General features: G+C 36.0%; 1 protein-coding gene across 2 annotated transcripts in view; it reads right to left on the bottom strand.

Moving 5' to 3' along the window:
• The window catches only part of TBC1D5 (TBC1 domain family member 5), a 320,926-nt gene that overhangs the window by 201,843 nt on the left and 101,223 nt on the right, over positions 1–17,860 (bottom strand). The window contains exon 4 of one of the 2 annotated variants that reach the window (XM_051610175.1): positions 16,511–16,647. The exons of the other annotated variant lie outside the window; for it this stretch is intronic. Coding sequence (XP_051466135.1) covers positions 16,511–16,523 — 13 coding nt within the window. The 5' untranslated portion in view covers positions 16,524–16,647. The remainder of the gene's footprint in view (positions 1–16,510; positions 16,648–17,860) is intronic. 2 annotated transcript variants of the gene reach the window in all.

A 17,860-nucleotide genomic window follows, 5' to 3' on the forward strand; every position in this document is an offset into this window, starting at 1 on the left:
AGAGAAAGGTTCTTTGTAGAGGTGAAGAGGAGGTGGAATGACAGGGTTTGGTTTCTCTGGTCAGAGAACTACACAGTCTCCCTCATGATCAAAATGATAGTTTAACTGGCCTAAGATTCTATGAAAGAAAGCACATTATTGTCATTACTGACTATGTCAGCCAAAAGAGTGAGAGTGCTGCCTTGTAAATCAAGGTTATCTGTACTTTGAAATTGAAAACTTAGGGAAAGGCGGAAAATTGGAATAAAAGACAGTAGAGATAAGGCTACAGTATGTTCAGAAGATACAGGTTTGAAATGGAATCTAACTGGGCAGTGGCTGTCCAGTAAGTTCTTGGAATATACTGGTGCAAGGGAATTTTTATTTAATATTATAATAAAAGAATTAGATTTCAACAACATAAGTTTCAATTTTTAGGCAAAAAACACAATTAGAAACAGGAATTCAACCAGTTGGCCAGCTCTTTTAAGAGAGCTCCCTAAGCTACAGTGCAAACTTCCAATGAACCGAAGCATAAGGACGAAGCACTTAAAGTAAAATTAGGGCATGTAATACAGGTTGAGTATAAATAAGCACAAAGTTGTAGGGTCAAATCAGGAAGGCAAAGAACAAATAAGATGCAATTAACAAGGAATATCAGGAACAAGAAGAGAACATTATGAATCATGCAAGGATGCATATATGCACACACTAGTAGGCAGAATGGAAGAGATTTGATCTGCTATTTAAAGGAGAGGGAGAGTTATCAAAGATGACAAGGGAGGTGAAGTGTTTTCTGCCTCACTCTTTGCTAAGACTCAGTTGCAAATCAGACGGGCTAACATACATAGATAACATGTTTTAAACAATATGTGGGTTAGTACAAAGAAAGAAAATATTATAGAACTAGGTAAAACAGTTTCAAATCATCATGTACAAGTCAGCTTAAGGCAATTTCATGCAGTAGTTTTGACTTAATTGATACTGTTGTCAAAGCAGGTAGCCCCATCCTGCCCCTCCTAACTTATCATTGTTACCTCTGTGCCACTTTCCCATTACTGGCACAAGCATCTAGGGGGAAACATGCCAGTCAACTCATTTGGGTTGCAGCTATCTTGGCAAAAGAGTAAATTTTAACCAAGACCAGATAAAACCTTGCACTTGATTAGAATAATCCACTACAAAAATATAAGATGAAAAGCAACTAGTTATGAAGCAACTGTGTGCCAACAATATCGTATTTCTTAAAATAGTCAAAATAGGATGCATAAATCTTCTCCCATCATCTGATGCTGGTAAGGACTGAGCCACAATAGGTTATCCATATTTAGACTGACAACACGGAAGGACAATAACCAGGTTCTGCAGTTCAAAGAGCAACAAGAACAATTAAGAGCCCAGAAACTATAATCTATGGTATAAGACTGAAAGAAACCAAATGTTTTCCTAATGCAGTGAGATTTCAAATCTTTACATCATTCAACTATGAAGCTACTCCTTTCTCTTACAGTAATTGACAAGTGCAAAAAACCCTACTGACATTAAAATTACTCAAACAATTGAAAACCCATTTAATGAAAGAAATCCCTTGTTTATTTTATTTTAGAATATATTTTATCTACCAGGTTTCAAAACAATTCAACCTGATTTAAATTAAAGCTTTGTCCTTCCAAAGATAGAGAGATTTAAGCAGTTTACAGCTGTTTATGGTATGGAAATGACGGCTTTTAAGTATTTAAGAGTTTTAGTTTCAGGAACACAGAGGCACCATGCTATGCTACACAGTTAATGTTTTAGTAATACATGTGTAACTCAAAGGGCCAAAGACTGTCAAGACTGCAAGAAATCATCAAAACAGTGAAGTGGAAAAAATGGCAGCTTAGCCTGCAGCCTTACCCAAAATGATAGTAACTAGCTTAGACACTAAAAGTGTATTCAATGAAATAAGTTTCTAGGATATCACAGCTTTAAAGCAGTAAGCAATTAATCTAGCATTCAGCCTTTATTCTTTCACTATTTTTAGAAAACAATTTCCTACAGGGATTGACAGAATTTTTATAGAAACACCAGCATATTCATGCATGCACAGAGGCATTTACATCAAATATTTCTCTTCTAGTTTTCTCTTCTAGATACGCAGATGCTAAAGCAGCATGGTCTCATGCTAAAGTACAAAGAAAGCTGGTGTAAGCCCCATTTTCTAAGGAAAAAGGACTATTTTATAGGTAATTTCAAAAAAAAAGCAGAGAGAATTGTCTTCATACCTAAAGTGTTTATAAAACGTGAAGAACCACAACCAGTGTTTACTTATGTGATCCAGTCCTTGTAAGTGAATTCAAATGGGCACAGTTGCAGAGGAAAACAGGGTGCAAGAGGAAAGCAAAGACAAGGTGCTCTCTGAAATCTAATTTAGCTGCAGTGCAATGAATGCAAATTGCAAGGCTTTCCCATTACTTCTACCAGTGGGAGTGGGGGCTTACTTTACTGTGTCTAAAAGCCATACTGAGAGGAAAAACGCTTCAGAGTAGGGTTACCCCTGGTAAAAAATGTACTGAAATGTACTGAAAGAATGCTCCCTCTCCCAAATGCTTAGTCTCTAAATATACTCTAAAAAGGCATGGTATTCATGTCATGTACTGCCTGCTTTCTCTTCAGCCTTGCCACATCAGAAGTAACAAAAGCAGGGTGCTTAGGAGCCACACTAGAGGCTCAGTATTTTTGTAGATTATTTATTCATATCTAGGATATAGGAATTTCGAACAGCAGTACCTAGATAAAATTAAATCAAATACCTCAAGCAAATTAACCCCCTTAGACTTGGAAATACATGGTGTAGAAGAAAGCTGCTGGCCTTGGTCAATAGTTGATTGCATGAAAAAAGCTCTCTACACCAAGATATCAATACTGCTATGAGTAACTTTTCATTTATTTATTTGTTTGTTTGCTTGTTTATTTATAGGAACTCATCACTGTATTTCATGCTACTAAAAAGATTACAAGGCAGGTTATTCCTTTGGCAGACAGTGAACTGCTGCTCAGGACATCCTGCTGCATCTCTTGTTTCTGGTGTTCAGAAACTCAGCACTAACTCCTGGCAAGGTTAGTAATTTTAATAAATGGTAGAAAATTATAGTACAATACCTTTCCTTCTTTAATAATTTGGTCTCTTCATATAGTGTTATCTCTTAGAGCTTATTTTCCTATCCCTTCCCACTCTCCTATTTTCCATTCAAATTTTTAAGCAGCTGGATGAAATGTTCTATGCTTTCTTGTACATGCACATAAAACGGTTAAAGGAACAAGTGGTCTTGCTGTAGTCTTCAGACAGAGAAGTTAGGCAGGCAAGGCCAGTGTAGCATAATGATTTCTATAATGTGCTGTTACTTAGAGGCATTTATTCCTCCTAAAGTATTTTCTAGGCAGTTCCTGCTCCTTGCCAGAGCATATAAAACAGAGGCACAGAAGTCACCAGTACAAACAGCATGGTACATCAAACACACACTGGCTGTAACCGCCTCAACACCTGAAGTAGATGCAGGTCTTAAACAGCAAGTAGGAAAGCAGTACTTTGCAAGGTAATAGAGGAATAAAAATCTGGTTATTAAAAATGTATTTAATTCTGTAGAACTTTAGAAATGTATCCTAAAATTTACAGTAACAATAAGAATCTGTAACATAAATTAATTCAGAAATAAGGATGAAATAAACTGTTTAAAGGGGGAATATTAATAAATGTGAGTTGTGATTTATAAATTAAAAAGGCTTTTTAGTTTGGCAGTAAATTTGCCTTGCCAGAAACATCTGTCACCAAAAAGTTCAATTTTTTTTTTACCCTAAGACCTGGATTTTTTTTTCTTTAGAAGTGGGCTAGCACACACTATGCAGCAAGAAGCAAAAGTCTGGTCTTGCATGACATGCAACACAGCAGTAGTAGGGCAAGATCTTAGAGAAGACCAGAAGCAATAGGCTAAGGGATCAACTGCTCTGAGAATTATATACGTGCTTCTGCTCTGGGGTATGAGAGAACAACAATCAGGACTCTAAAGCTTTTTGATTTTTAATAGGTAAGACAACAGACTGACAGCTCCTAAATACCTCAGGCTTAGTTGGGTGCTCTCTCTAATTCATCAGCCATGATGACATGACCAAGTCTTCCACTGTTGTCTGAATACTGTCACAGTTTAACTCAGGATCGACAACTAAAACCAGCAACAACAATGCTCTCGATCTCCTCCCTCTCCCATCCAGGTAGGGAAAGGAGAGAGACTTTATGGATTGAAAACTAACCTAGACAGCTTTAATTAAATACTAATGATAAAAGAAAGTATGTACAAATATATACAAGTATGTTCAGGAATGTACAAAAACATATTGCCTCCTCCCACCCCAGCAACTCCCACAGCATCTCCTGAGCTGTGAGCAGTCCTGAAATGTCCTGGAGCTGCCGGAGAGAGCGGCAGAGCAGACAGGAGCTGAGGGGAGACTTATGAGGGTCAGGAATGCATGAGCCTGGGGATCAATAGGGATGGATGTCCTCCGTGGATGCTGGCCACGGATGGAAGAGAAGGGAAGAAGCAGGAAGGGGCTTGACTTCCATGATCCCTGATCTTATATTGAGCTTATGTAGATATATGGAATGGAATACTTTGGTCCATTTTGCTGTCTGTCTAGTCCACTCCTCCCTGTGGGAGGGTTGCAGACACAACTGTTCTGTTCCTTAAGCATCCGCTGCCACAGATTCAACAAGCAGAGCAAAGCATCACTGATGTCTTGATATCATGTCTATAAACATTCCAGCCTTATCAGTCCACTAGCTGCTAGTTAAAAGAGAGCTTCCTGAAGGAAAAAAAAAATATATCAGTAAAAAGAAAATTGGATTAATCCTGGCTCAAACCAGGACAAATACCAACTTCTGTTCTATACAACTAACAAAAAGGAAATGGAATTCCGACAAAACAGTAAACAGATCTGAAGAACTGTACTGGAACAACAGCTGCCATTATACTTTACAGAAAGCCTGAAACACCTTTGAGGCTAAGCTTTTAAGCCTATTTTATTAAAAAAATATAACAGATGTAAACAAGATATGGTTAGAAACCTTCTTGATTAAATTTTTTCCTATTGTTTTCAGAAAGCCTTTGCAAACAGTTTTCTTGCCTGTGTTAAGACAGACTGGTCTGACTTTTTCAGAATATTTAACATACCAATCAGGACAATGTTAACTCTTCTAATCCTCCTGGAAAAAATAGCTGTTTTCACATACTGCTTTGGGTTTTTTTATTTCTGTCCCTCTGACCAATTTTATTATTTTCTTTCTCTCCAAAAAAATGAAATACCAATTTGAGAAAAGTTAGGTTTCAGATTTTTTTTCCTGCTGCAGACTCTGTATGATCTCATTCTTAAACTGTTCATGTGCCAAAGCCTAGAAAAATGTTCTTTTTTGTATGTTGTTGCATTTCTAATAATAGTTCAGGAAGAGAAGTGACCTAAAAATGGCCAGGCTATGGACCACTTAGAGCGTTAAGAAAAATGAAATGAGAATTTAGAACTGGATCCAGAATTAAATGGAAAGAAACTAATCATATAGAATATAGGTGTGATCTGTTCTCACTTTTCTTTCTTACTCAATAGTAAGGCTGTGCATCTTGGGGCACCTAAAATTAGTTGTTACTTCTGAAATTTTGGTCTGTCATGTATTATTCATCCTCTTTTTTCTCCTAAAAGGAAGACATAAGATGGCAGTAGCAGGTGTTCTCAGCTTTCTGATGGAAAAGAAGGAAAAAGTTGACTGAGGGGACAGATCTTTCTTCAAAGGAGAGGTGACAGACAGAGACTGCCTAGCTGAGATGACTATTCTCTGTCAAACACATATTGCAATTCCACCTGTTGTCAGGAAGGTTTGAAGCTTAAGGATTTCTCAAGCAGGCACCAGATCCTCTGCCTACTCATCCAAACTCCTGTGCTTGGGTGCTGTGGAAGAAAAAGCAAAATCCTGTTCTGTTTTAGAAGCCACACTTTAAAACAAACCATTGAATACAACAAACCCAGATAACTTTAACATTATTTGTCATATATGGTTTAGAGGTTTTGACAGTGTCTTAACAGAAATTAAAGCCAAAACATAAAAGATAATTGAAATGAAATTATTTAGAAAGACAGAAAACCATCCTTCACAATGCTATTCCAAGTCAGCTTGCTTTCTCCCAAAGAATCTCAGATAAGACTTCTCTCATTCATTCAAACAACTGAACATGGTGTTTGTAACATAAAGATTTATTTCTTAAAAAAAAATGTAATCCAGTGCATCTATATGAAGTTAGCATGTAGAAAGAATACTTCCTTGCCTCCTTTAAATTCAAGCTTGTTTCTGTATTTACATCTTTCACTGTAGTGATGTCAGAAACAGCAGATGAAGAAAGTGGCCTCAACTTCCAAAGACATACACACAGTCTGGCTTTTAAAAGGTAACATTGAGGAGTAAAGAATATTTTAACTAAAACTGTTTGCATCCTTGTTCAAAAGCCAGCTTTTTCTCAAAGTGATATGTAAACTCTTCTTAAACTTTAATACAACAAATATTTAACTTAAGACCAGTTTTCTGAATTAAAGGCACACACAGTCTGTCACAAGCTTATTTCCTTTTTAACTGGACAGCAAATTTCTTCGTTTCGTAAGTACTGGACAACATCAGGCCAATGCATATAGATTTTTTTTAAAAGCCCTATAATTTATTCTTTCTCAAAATTTTGATTGAGAAAGTAAACATACATAGCTGAAATTTAAAAAATGGACATATATCTATATACACATATAAAAGACAATACAGTTAAATGACTGCATGATCTACATTTGTGAAAATTTGTTTCTGAACTTACCATGAGAGACTACAAAAGACTGAATTCTGGCTTCTCTAAAACACCCCTTGATTTCATTAGGCTGAATAGCCAGCCTCAGTGCTCTAAAGTACATGTGCAAAGGACACTGCTCTGGATTAATGAGAAATTCTGACCTCAAGACCTTTTAATTTTGTTTGCTCATCTGAGTCAACTATGTAATTATTTTAAGAACCTTACTGTAGTTCAGTATTATGTGTATTCCTGGTAAAGATCTGGGGATCCAATTTAAATATATGTATGTCACCATGACTTGTAGGTATTCAATTAATAAAGGAGAGGTCGACATTTGTACAACTTACCTTCATTTCTGAAAAATAATTAATACATACCAGATGCTGTATAAAGACTTACTGAAATATGCAAATAAAAATATCCAAAGAGCCTTCACTTATTTTATGACAAAAAAGTCCATAGCTATGATATTCCAAACAACCCTAATCTGTATTTTCTTAAGCATTCTCATATACAATGAAACATGTAAGTCTAAATTTGAGTTGGAAGTCTAAATGTCAACCTTGAACATTATAAAATTACACAGAATAAGGAGGAAACAGGGCTGATAGTGCATATAAATATGAGAGTGTATTAGGCTGCATTTAATTACCAGTTCAAACAACAACCTGATCTAACCTTTGACAAGTAAAATAAATGTTCTGAATAATTTAACCAAAGCAAACATTTGCTGTTAAATGCTGGCTAATTATAGTAAGAGTTGTACTGAAGAGGGGGGAAAAAGCCCAAAAGAGATGTTAATTTATACACTTCTGCAGTTGCTATAACTATTCCTTGAAACCCTTGAATGTTTTCCATGCGGGATAACTATGAGGTATCTACTTTGGGAAAAAAAATGACTATGCTTAAAGGAAGCAGCACTGTATTAGAATAACTAGCCTTGATTTACAAGCACTGAAAAAATAGTCCAAATATGGAAAGTAAGGTGACATTAGTTTCAAGAACAGCTGTCTTTTGTACTGAAGACTTTCTGATACAAAAGGTCTCTGTTTAATGCTTTGTATCACACTGGAAGATAAGGAAGGGTAGAATAACAAGTCTTTTCTAAGTGTCAGTGCAAAATCACACAAAAACCTCATTACAGAATGAGGGAGCACAGTTCAGTCATGCCCAATGCACTTCTGAAAAAGAGCATAATGAATAAATTTAAATCCTTTCTTTATATAATATCAACAGTTAAATTACATAAATAGATTCTTTAAAAATAACCCCCCAAATTATGCAATTATGAAATAATTCCACCACTATTACTTTTTCCAGATACACTACCTGTAGCCAGATATACTATCTATATGAAATACTGAGCTTTTTTCAAAAATAAGCTAAAGATCTAAGAAAAATAAATGTGGCAAGGCCAAATATTTCAAGCAGGCATGCTTCCAATATCAGAACATCAGTAACTATGAAACTGAAACCACTTGAAAAAGGCAGCTTCTCCTGCAGCATGTATGTCTTCCAGTTGTAGATTATTTTTAAAGAAGTGAAGGCTTTTGTTATCTTTTGGGCCACTCATTTATGCAATGAAAATTTAGCGGCAGAATCAGCTGTCTATCTGCATCCACGGTAACTGTGGTTTAGAGGAGTTAGAAGACCATGAAAGTCTCACAGACTAGCAACGTATGATAAATGAAAGAAGCCTATAAATCCCTGATCTTGAATATATATTAATATTTGAAGGCTTTTTATAATCTGCAAAGTAAAAAGTGAAAACCATTAAAAATATTAAAACTGACTGTAAGTATTCTCCTTTCTTTTCCCAAAAGTAATTTCTGTGCAGATTAAGTTCTAGTCACAAGTTTCCAAGACAAACATATTATTTTTAAGTTACCTTTTATATTTTCATAAATATTTAAACTCTCCCTGAAATTTTAAATATGTTTATGGAGACACAAATGCTAACATTCTTAGCCTCTTATAATGAAAAAACACGAATTAAACTATTTCTTGCACATTGTAAGAGAAACAATTTTTATAAGAAACAAAGAATAAATTCCGTTAAAAAATTACCACAAATTGTTTTATTGATTATAAGTCAGGTGGATTCAAGAAACTAAAGTGGATCTTCTAGCTTACAATGTAAATTGAATATTGGAATATTGAATTTGAAGGTCATTACTATTCTTGCTCCATAGCTCAGGTTAAAGTCTTTAAGCAAACAAAGTAGTAAAGAATCTGACAAGAACCATGCCTTACACTCCAGAGAAATTCAAGTACAGAATTAATTTTACACTGTATCTGTTGCTTCATGCCAAATGGACAGTGAAATGCACTGTTTTTTCTTATGCTGAGGCATTCATAAAAACATACTCAGCTGTATTTGGACAGGACTGAGGGAAATCCTAGGCAGTCATTGCTAAACACAATGCATCAGCTCTTCCCTGCTATTATATTGCACATAAAACTTTAGCATTTAAAAATAAAACTGGAACAGATCTTCTCTAAAGTTGTTATGCTTTTAGTATTCTGCACTTGAAATGTTGTCAGGTACAGTAAGGTAAATTTTGCTATCAGGAGATACCTTTACCTTTCCGTGACTTAAAGTTGGCAAGAAATAAACAGAGCCACTCAATTCTAAAGTTTTACTGTATCCAAAACACTTATACTTCAGATTAACAATGAAAGAAACAAAACCAGCCAGGTCACAGGTTGCGAGAGGTGATGTGAAGACTGCTTTTGATGGGGAGCTCTCACTTGATGCTAGCCACTCATCAGTGCCTATTAAACTTTTCTGTTACTCCTAATCTTCTCAACTGTTGAGTACTATGTAAAACATTTAACTTCTAAACAATACATTTAATCCAATATTTTATGTTAAATAATTAAATCTGATGGAAACATTGATAGAAATGGTAATGTACTAAAATGCTAGTATAGTAAAAAACCCCCACCCCTCTGTTGGCTAAAGCTGCAAGGAATATGCACTGTTCCTGAATATCATCTTCGGTATCGGTCTGCTACAGCAGGTGGTGTACACAGAAGGGTTATTACTACCAAATATTTTAGTTATATATGTACATGTACTTGCATGTAGACCTCCTAATGTCTTTACCCAGTGTGGCCCACCTGGAGGACAATTTATCTAAGTCCAAAAGATATCTCCAACCAGAGCATTAAAGAGGAATACCATGATACTGTAACTAGCCAAACTTCTCCCATGACTTCATGCACCAAATTTTAAAACTGGAAACCACAAGAACTAAAGGTTGAATTAGTCCTTTAGCTCCATATTTTTGTGCAATAGCTTATAGAGAAATCAGAATCAGCAACAAAATAAAAAGTCAAATGGATAAACAAACTGAAATCATAGCAGAACTATGACTGCAGGGTTCTTTCTGAACTAATCCAACATTTTAACCTTGTCAGTCTGTTACTATAAGTAACAATTTAATTTACTCTTACTGGAAGTTTCCTTTATATTTTAGTTGGCACATACTTGTAAAGTCTTCCTGAAGAGAATTCACTTTTGTGTAGAATGGCTTTGTGATGTGGATTAGCCTCCACAAGGGAACGAAAATGACAGTAATGAATTCATTTTATATAGTAGGCTAGACTTAAATGAGAAGTGAAAGGCCAGTGCCAGCAGAGTTCAGTGATCAGCAAGTGTTGTTCTCTATATAATTTACTGGTTGAGTTTAATAATTACAGCATTGCCTTGATAATCTGTAGCTGCAGCATACTGGAAGGAGAGAAAGAGAAAATGCTTCTTGTGTTAATAGGAGAATTGAATTTTTTTATTTAAACGCAGACCCACATAAACTGCAAACAGTATTTATAACGAACATCTAAGAACACTGATGCTGGTTTAAGCTAAAATTAATTTATATCACTCAAATCCGGAAAAACACAATTTCAAGCCTTGATCTTATTAGGATACTTAATGTAATCTTATTAGAATGTGAGCTTCTATATATCAAAGTGGTTTATACATTGCAAATATATTTTAAAGAGCTCCAATGAACATTACTAAACAATTCACTACCAATCTCCAAACCTAGTTTCACAAGGGCAGATTATTTGATCTGTAACTAATACAGCAGGGGAGGCAATGCCTTCATACAAACGGCAACTCTTGCTGCTATACAGAACTGGCTGTCACATGAGTGTTAAGTAAGTTTCCAGGACTTTCTCATCTCTTAACTGCCTGAGATTTAGCATGGAGCAGCATGCTTTCCAAAAGGACTGAGTACCCAGCACTTCAGCAGAAGCAAATGGGGATCATAGATGCTTAAAATTTCAGAAAATCAGGCCTGGTGCCATATACAAGGAAAACGTTGCCAGAAATGTCACTCACAGAATCCATGCCTGCCACTCCACAGAGATTCATATATGCTTAATGATGGCTAGCAAGTACAGAGAGCAGACCTAGCTAAGGAAAAACAACAGAAAACCAGGCAGCAGGCAGGCGATGAGCACTCTGTCTGCACTTGTATTCCCACTGGCAAAGTAAAAGTGAAATGGTTAAGAAACTGGTAAGGCTGATGCCAAAAATTTAAATGTTTCTAAGGACTATAGCAGACCGTAAGAGAGAAGAGTTTTTAATCTCATTTGAAACAGTTTCAATACTTCAACATTAATGTATGCACATATATATTAATGAAGCAGACATGTTAATCCCCCCGATGTCGATGTCTGTGAAGCATCTTAGCTCTTACTTCCTTCACCATCAGTCGTGTGTAAGTAACATACTGTGGCAACATATGAATAGTTCATAGCTCCAGCAATGAATGAATGAATGAACAGTGAGCTAAACGCAAGCAGCAATTAAGGTTTCTGTTTCTTTACCCATCAGCTATTGCATATACTCACAGCAAACAAGTGTCTTTTTCTGACATGCACACTTGTCTGTTAATAAGTTAAAGAACTATTTCAGTCAAGAGCCTTTATGTTTTTCCCCTACATGCTTCGTTTCTTGCTACATGCATTGGAGTTTTACTCTGATAGAGATGTTGACGACAAGTCGAAGAAATGGAGGTGGTGCTGCCAGGGAGTAAAGTAAAGAATACTACAATACTGTGCAGAAGCATAAAGGGTCTGTCGCTTCTACCCTGCACTGAGGAAACCTGAAGCGCAAGCTTTCTGAGAAGGGCAATGAGTACTTCCAGTGAGCACTTCCAGTTCATTTCAGTTGCAGTTATACATCCCATGCAAGACTTTTATGAAGTACAACAAAGTATCAGGAAAGAGAAAAACTGAAACATTTTAAAGAGCAATAAGCATCGAATAATTACAATGTGCTGCTTTGCTTTGTTTCCTGTTTTTTTCAAGGGGTGCGTGTTGTTCTTTAGGTTGGTTTGGTTTTGTTGGGGCTTTTTGTTGTTTGGTTTAAATTTTTGTAATTCATGGGGGGAAGAAGAGAAAAAGAAAACACAGAAAGAGCCATGCCTGTTCTTTTTCACAGGTTTAATTTAAAATAATTTTACTAACAATCTCCTGCACATTATCGATAAAGTAGGTGTGTGTTCAGAGATAAATTACATTCTAATTCACTCCAGTGAAACTAAATTCCAGTGATAGGATCAAGGTACAGGAATAATCCATAAGAGCAAGTGCTGGCCTTGAAGGGACCAGCAGGTACAATTTTTAAGTAACTAGAGTTCACAGAAAAACTTTTCCAATTGTAAACAGAATGACTGACACAATCTTACCTGTCAACGAAAATTCTACAAAAAAACCCCAATTTTTCAAAAATTTTCTCTCAGTTTAAAAAAGAAATCCATTTTCCCTATTACCTATAATACAGAGTTCAAAATTCTCAGCCTGTTAGTCTAGCAAAAAATGATCTCTGCAAAAATAAGCTGAAGAAATTAAGACAACCCAGACCAAAGAAAAGAAACAGATCCTGGGAGCTGTTAGTACATTAAATGAGCGTTACAGTAATGCATTTGTGATAAAAAGTGGAGAAAAACAGAAGGAAAGCTATCTGCTTGAGATAAGTATGCTTTTTAGTTGTTTTTTTCTCTCCTATATGGAGCTTTTCAGATACAACATCGTAACTTTATTTTATTCTTTTTAAAATCAAATAATCATTGTGGAAAATTGGTCAAGGGAACTAAGAGTCTACTAAAGTGCAAAGTGGATGATTGGCTCCTTTATTCTCAAAGGTAGCATCATGTTGTCTTGTGATTTTTAAAGCCAAAACTTTGGAAACGTATTCAGTAACTGACATTTAAGACTTTAGTAAACTGTTTACATTCCATGAACAGTGTGTGCTACAGAAATGAACAATCTTTATTATTCAATATTGAGTTCATCTCTGCTTTGGCATGTTTCAGGTATGTAAAACATTTTTAAAAAGCACTTCATCTTACATGAAACTGGTTTTTCTCCAGCACCTTACTATGTTCTTAGACTAATAAGGTATGAAATTGCAAACCTTTGCTTCCTCCCAGCCTTTAAGTAGGCAGAAATGCACACATATTTAGGGTATGGGTGTGTGTGTTAATGTAATATATAAATTACTATGTAGGTAAAATACTATCTTTGCAGAATAAAGGGTGCTACTCCTTTTATTACAAGATAACTTTAACATAAGAGATAACAAGAAGACAAGAAAAGAGATTACAAGATCTTACCTCTTAGAACACAGTCTTTCACAAATGAAAAAAAATATTATCAGAAATCATTTGTTACGAACGATAATTTAATTTCTCTGAACTCAAACCCTACAACATTCATCTGGCACTGAAGAAAGCAGAAAGTAAAATGACTCATAAACTGCAAAAACCAATATGGGTGAAAACAAAATTTGTTCTTACTGTCAGAGGCAAAAGTAACAAAATGGTAACAGGCCAACTCTTTTAAAATATAGGTAATATTGACGAAGATCTGATTGAGAAGATATACGTGACCGGGAAAAGAAAAGGCTAGACGATCAGATTGACAAGAGCAAAACAATTTGGAAACTGCAGATTCAGCTGGTCCCTACCGCTACTTTACTCAAAGCATGAGGGAATTGTATCTGTGTAGGAAGGGGAGCACATTTGGCAAAGCTGTGGAAAGAAACAGTGAGTTAATCTCAAACCATAATAACTGGACTTCTGCACTGTGTGTAACGCCCTCCTAGATACACGAGCTGCTCTGCAGCATAATTTCCTGGATGCTTGGAATGGGATTATCTTTTTTTGCTGCAGTTACAAGGCATTAAGGTAGCTTTAGACTCCCTCCTCCTCTCCTTTCTCTCCCTGTCCTCCCCAAATATTAATTTCATCTTTATTCTTGAAAATTATTTACATTAGAAATAAAAAATAATACAACTGAGATTATAGGGAAGTCATCAGTTAAAATGTTATCTTTTGTAAATTATGATCTATTTTTATTCTTCTTCATTTTAGGACTTCCTTGTATGTATTCATATATTACCTTGCCAGAGTTGAGAGGTTCAATGGACATATTAACAGTCCATTGAAGGAGAGGGAGGTTTTTTCATGATAAGTCAACATAGCTCTAGGCCAATTTTGGACATTATTTGGCAAGCGTTACTGTATTAAGGAAGCAATTTTTCAAGGTTCACATGCACCAAATGCAATGTGTATTAGACAGCTATTAAAAAAGCAGCACTAACACAAGACTGAATATATATTGTTCATGCAATTATCTACTCAATTCAACATGCCCACACAACATTTACATACAACTAAAATTGTAAAAATTCACAGAAAGCAAAATTGTTACTGTATGATGCTCTTGGATAGCTTATGCTCCCACTTCTTTCTTAAAACTACATAAAGTAATATTCAAAAAAGAAACTTGCACATCACATTCCACCAGGCTTAAGAACCATATATCTACAAGAATTACGAAGAAGCCATCAGGAATGTCAGGGACAGTATACACACTTATTAATGAGATCTGCTTTATTAGGTGGTACTGAAAACATCTTATTAGTTCTACAATTAAATGATTCAGAAACCCTCCACACTATCTTTGCCTTTTAACAGTTCCAATCAGTAGCAGATCTAGGTGTAATCAACAGCAGCAGGGGGTTTTAGGAAGCAAAACAAAACAAAAACAGTAGGGATCTTTACCAGTTTAGAGTAATTGATACAAGGAGACGTTATGTTACTGCAAGTTAGCCTAAGATGCTGAAAAGCTACATGAAAATTCCCTATTATCTACAACTACCATTTCAATACAGCAATGGCAACACAATATGCTTTAAAAAAAATGTACTGTTTAAAGTTTATTGAATTCTTTGCTGATCTAGAAGATCTTCTTTATCTTTTTTCTGCCCCCTCCATTTTCCATTTTCTGTAACAAGATCAATATTTGGGTTACCATGTATTCAGAATCCATAGATGTCACCCCTTAAATTTGTGAGTGGGCTGCACAAGTGATATAAAGTCCCTCTTCTGTAGGAGTTTAGCACATGGTCTGAACAGCACTTTTAGCCCCTGCTATGCATGGTAGAGAAACTATGTTTCCCATATGTTAGTGCTGACAGGCTGACTGATATAAATTCAAGTCAAAGAAACTTACATACAAGTTATTTTTATGCTTTTTAATCCTTTCCTCTATTAACACTGTCCCAGATATAAGAAAGGAATACATTAAGGAGAAATTGATAAGTGGTGCAATAATTTATGCACCCTTTGAGTGCTAGGACATCTGCATAAAACGAGGCCATCGCCTTTTTGATGTCAAGCATCTTGGGATAGTTCCAAATTATAAGTATTTAAATCCTAAGCTTTTAAATTCCTGTTGATTTTAACACAAGCGCAAAGAGATAAACATCCAAGTATCTTTCTGGATCTGCCCTTGCTATCAACCCCAAAGATGATTGTACCTAGCCCCAGTCACACAGCACTCACAAAGAACAGCCAGCAAGCATCTTACAGTGAAAGCCCCTGCTGTCACATCTGTAACATTTCTCACCTTGCTAATTTAAAGTTTGCACAAAAAGAACAATCACCCTTTTGGACCGAGGCACAGGCAGAGGCACAATGACACACTCCCACCACCCCAGGTGTAGGACCACAGAAATCAGCACGCAGCCTATGTCTTGCTTTCTTCATGGCCAGGTGAAAACACATTAAATTCAAAATTTGCTATAGATGACTCAGTGATCACTAAATGAGTATCAGAAAGTCTCAGACTTGCTCAAGTTGTCGTAACCTCTTAAAGAGCCGAAGTTTGAAATTACATAAATACATCTAATTAACTACTTACCATATGGATAATTTTATTCTTTTTAATATTGTAATAAGCCTTGCAGCAAACCCCACTGTTCTAGCACACAGCTTAACCAGAAATATGAAAGTGGAAAATGCTGGAGTCAAGCCATGAGGGAAAAAACACCCAGTGGAATCATATCCATACTTTTGCAGGAGTACAGCAACTAACCCAGAAGCAGACATCAGTGGATAAAACATACCACTTATCTCACATCTGTCCTCAAAAGAGCACATTTTTCAAATAAGGTATATATCATTCAGAGGAAAGGCACCCGTTCAGCCACTTACAATTCAGTTAGACAAAGGCAATAAATTCCAGGATCAGAAGGCAATTTTCTTACACCAGCAATTGAAAAGGGAAGAAGCTGTGCAGGTAAAGAGGGGGATGGTACACCGAGTGCTAGAGAAGAACATGGAACTGTCACAGACTGTTAGCATGGCATAACACGTTACCTTTGAATCTCATCTGTGATGAGCTCAGGTGAGTCAGGGCATATATAAGGTAAATTCGCTTTTATTCAGTTCTTCATCTTGCTATCTCTCAGACTATCTGGTTGAAAGCTCCTCAGAGAAGGATGCATTCCAGACACCTGTATTAACGATAGTACCACTGACCACAACCAATACATCAATTTCAGGTCAGAAATGTTTGAAGGTAGTTAATAGATTTAAAGCTAGGACACAGATACTCCATCGCAACTGGCTGCGCATTTCCAAAATCAATCACCTACCACTCTTTTTAATTAACTGTTTTCCAACACTAAAAGTGGTTGCCCCTCAATGAATCCTATAGCTCAGCTGGCCACCATGAAATGATAGAATTTTGCTGTCAAAAAGCACTATCAAATTCACAGTATCTGCTCCACTAGCTCACCTAGACTTCATACCTGAACATTCTTTGCTACAACATGGATATAACCACATAGCTCCAAAATTAACATCTTCAAAACACTCTTGAAACCAAGAGCACCAATGACAAGAACTCTACACCATCTTTGTAACCTTCTGTTTATTTGGTCTCCCCATTACATGAAGGACTCCAGCCACATCTAAATACTAGCAGAATAGTTTTGTGTATATCAGTTCTGAACATCTTTCTCCCTCTATTTTTCCAGATCTCCAAGTCAAAATCCATTCTCATGAATGTGTTTAGGTTGATGGTTTGCGACACCATACTTTCAGCTTGAGATTTCCTAAAAGCAACAGTCTTTACTCACCACTAAGTCTGCAGTAAAATATCACCTGTAGAAAAGCAAATGGCTGGGTATTAAGTGGTTCACAGTTTTGGCACTAACAGCAAGTTTCTTGGTGCAGTAGAGCAGGAGCTGGGGGTCAGGAAGGGAATCTGGGAGATGTTTTCCATTAGCTATAAGCACATTCTATATGGGTACTTGTAGGAGTTTAATGAGGAGGAAAGTAATTATATGAATATATTCTTCTGAAAAAAAGATATATATATACACACATGAGGCACATTCTGCACCGCATCAAAATTACTGTCTTTATCCTTCTACTAGGCGACTACAGTGCTACTGTAGCTCTGCAATAAGGACTAGAAAGCAATCTGTATGATGTACAGTAAAACATCATGATTTGCTATAGGGGTCACATATGCAGCTCTGAATCTTGATTAATACCACAATCCACAGTTGTTTATAACACAGTCAGTTTACAAATCATAGAAACAAGTGAATATAAAATACTACTCTGATTTTTACCATACAAATTCTTGTTTATGATGTCTGTGACAAGATTAAATAAACATTAAATTATGATTTGGTGTATGTGATTCTGGATAGATGA

This window comes from Apus apus, chromosome 2, assembly GCF_020740795.1.
Source record: "Apus apus isolate bApuApu2 chromosome 2, bApuApu2.pri.cur, whole genome shotgun sequence".
Classification (NCBI taxonomy): Eukaryota; Metazoa; Chordata; class Aves; order Apodiformes; family Apodidae; genus Apus; species Apus apus.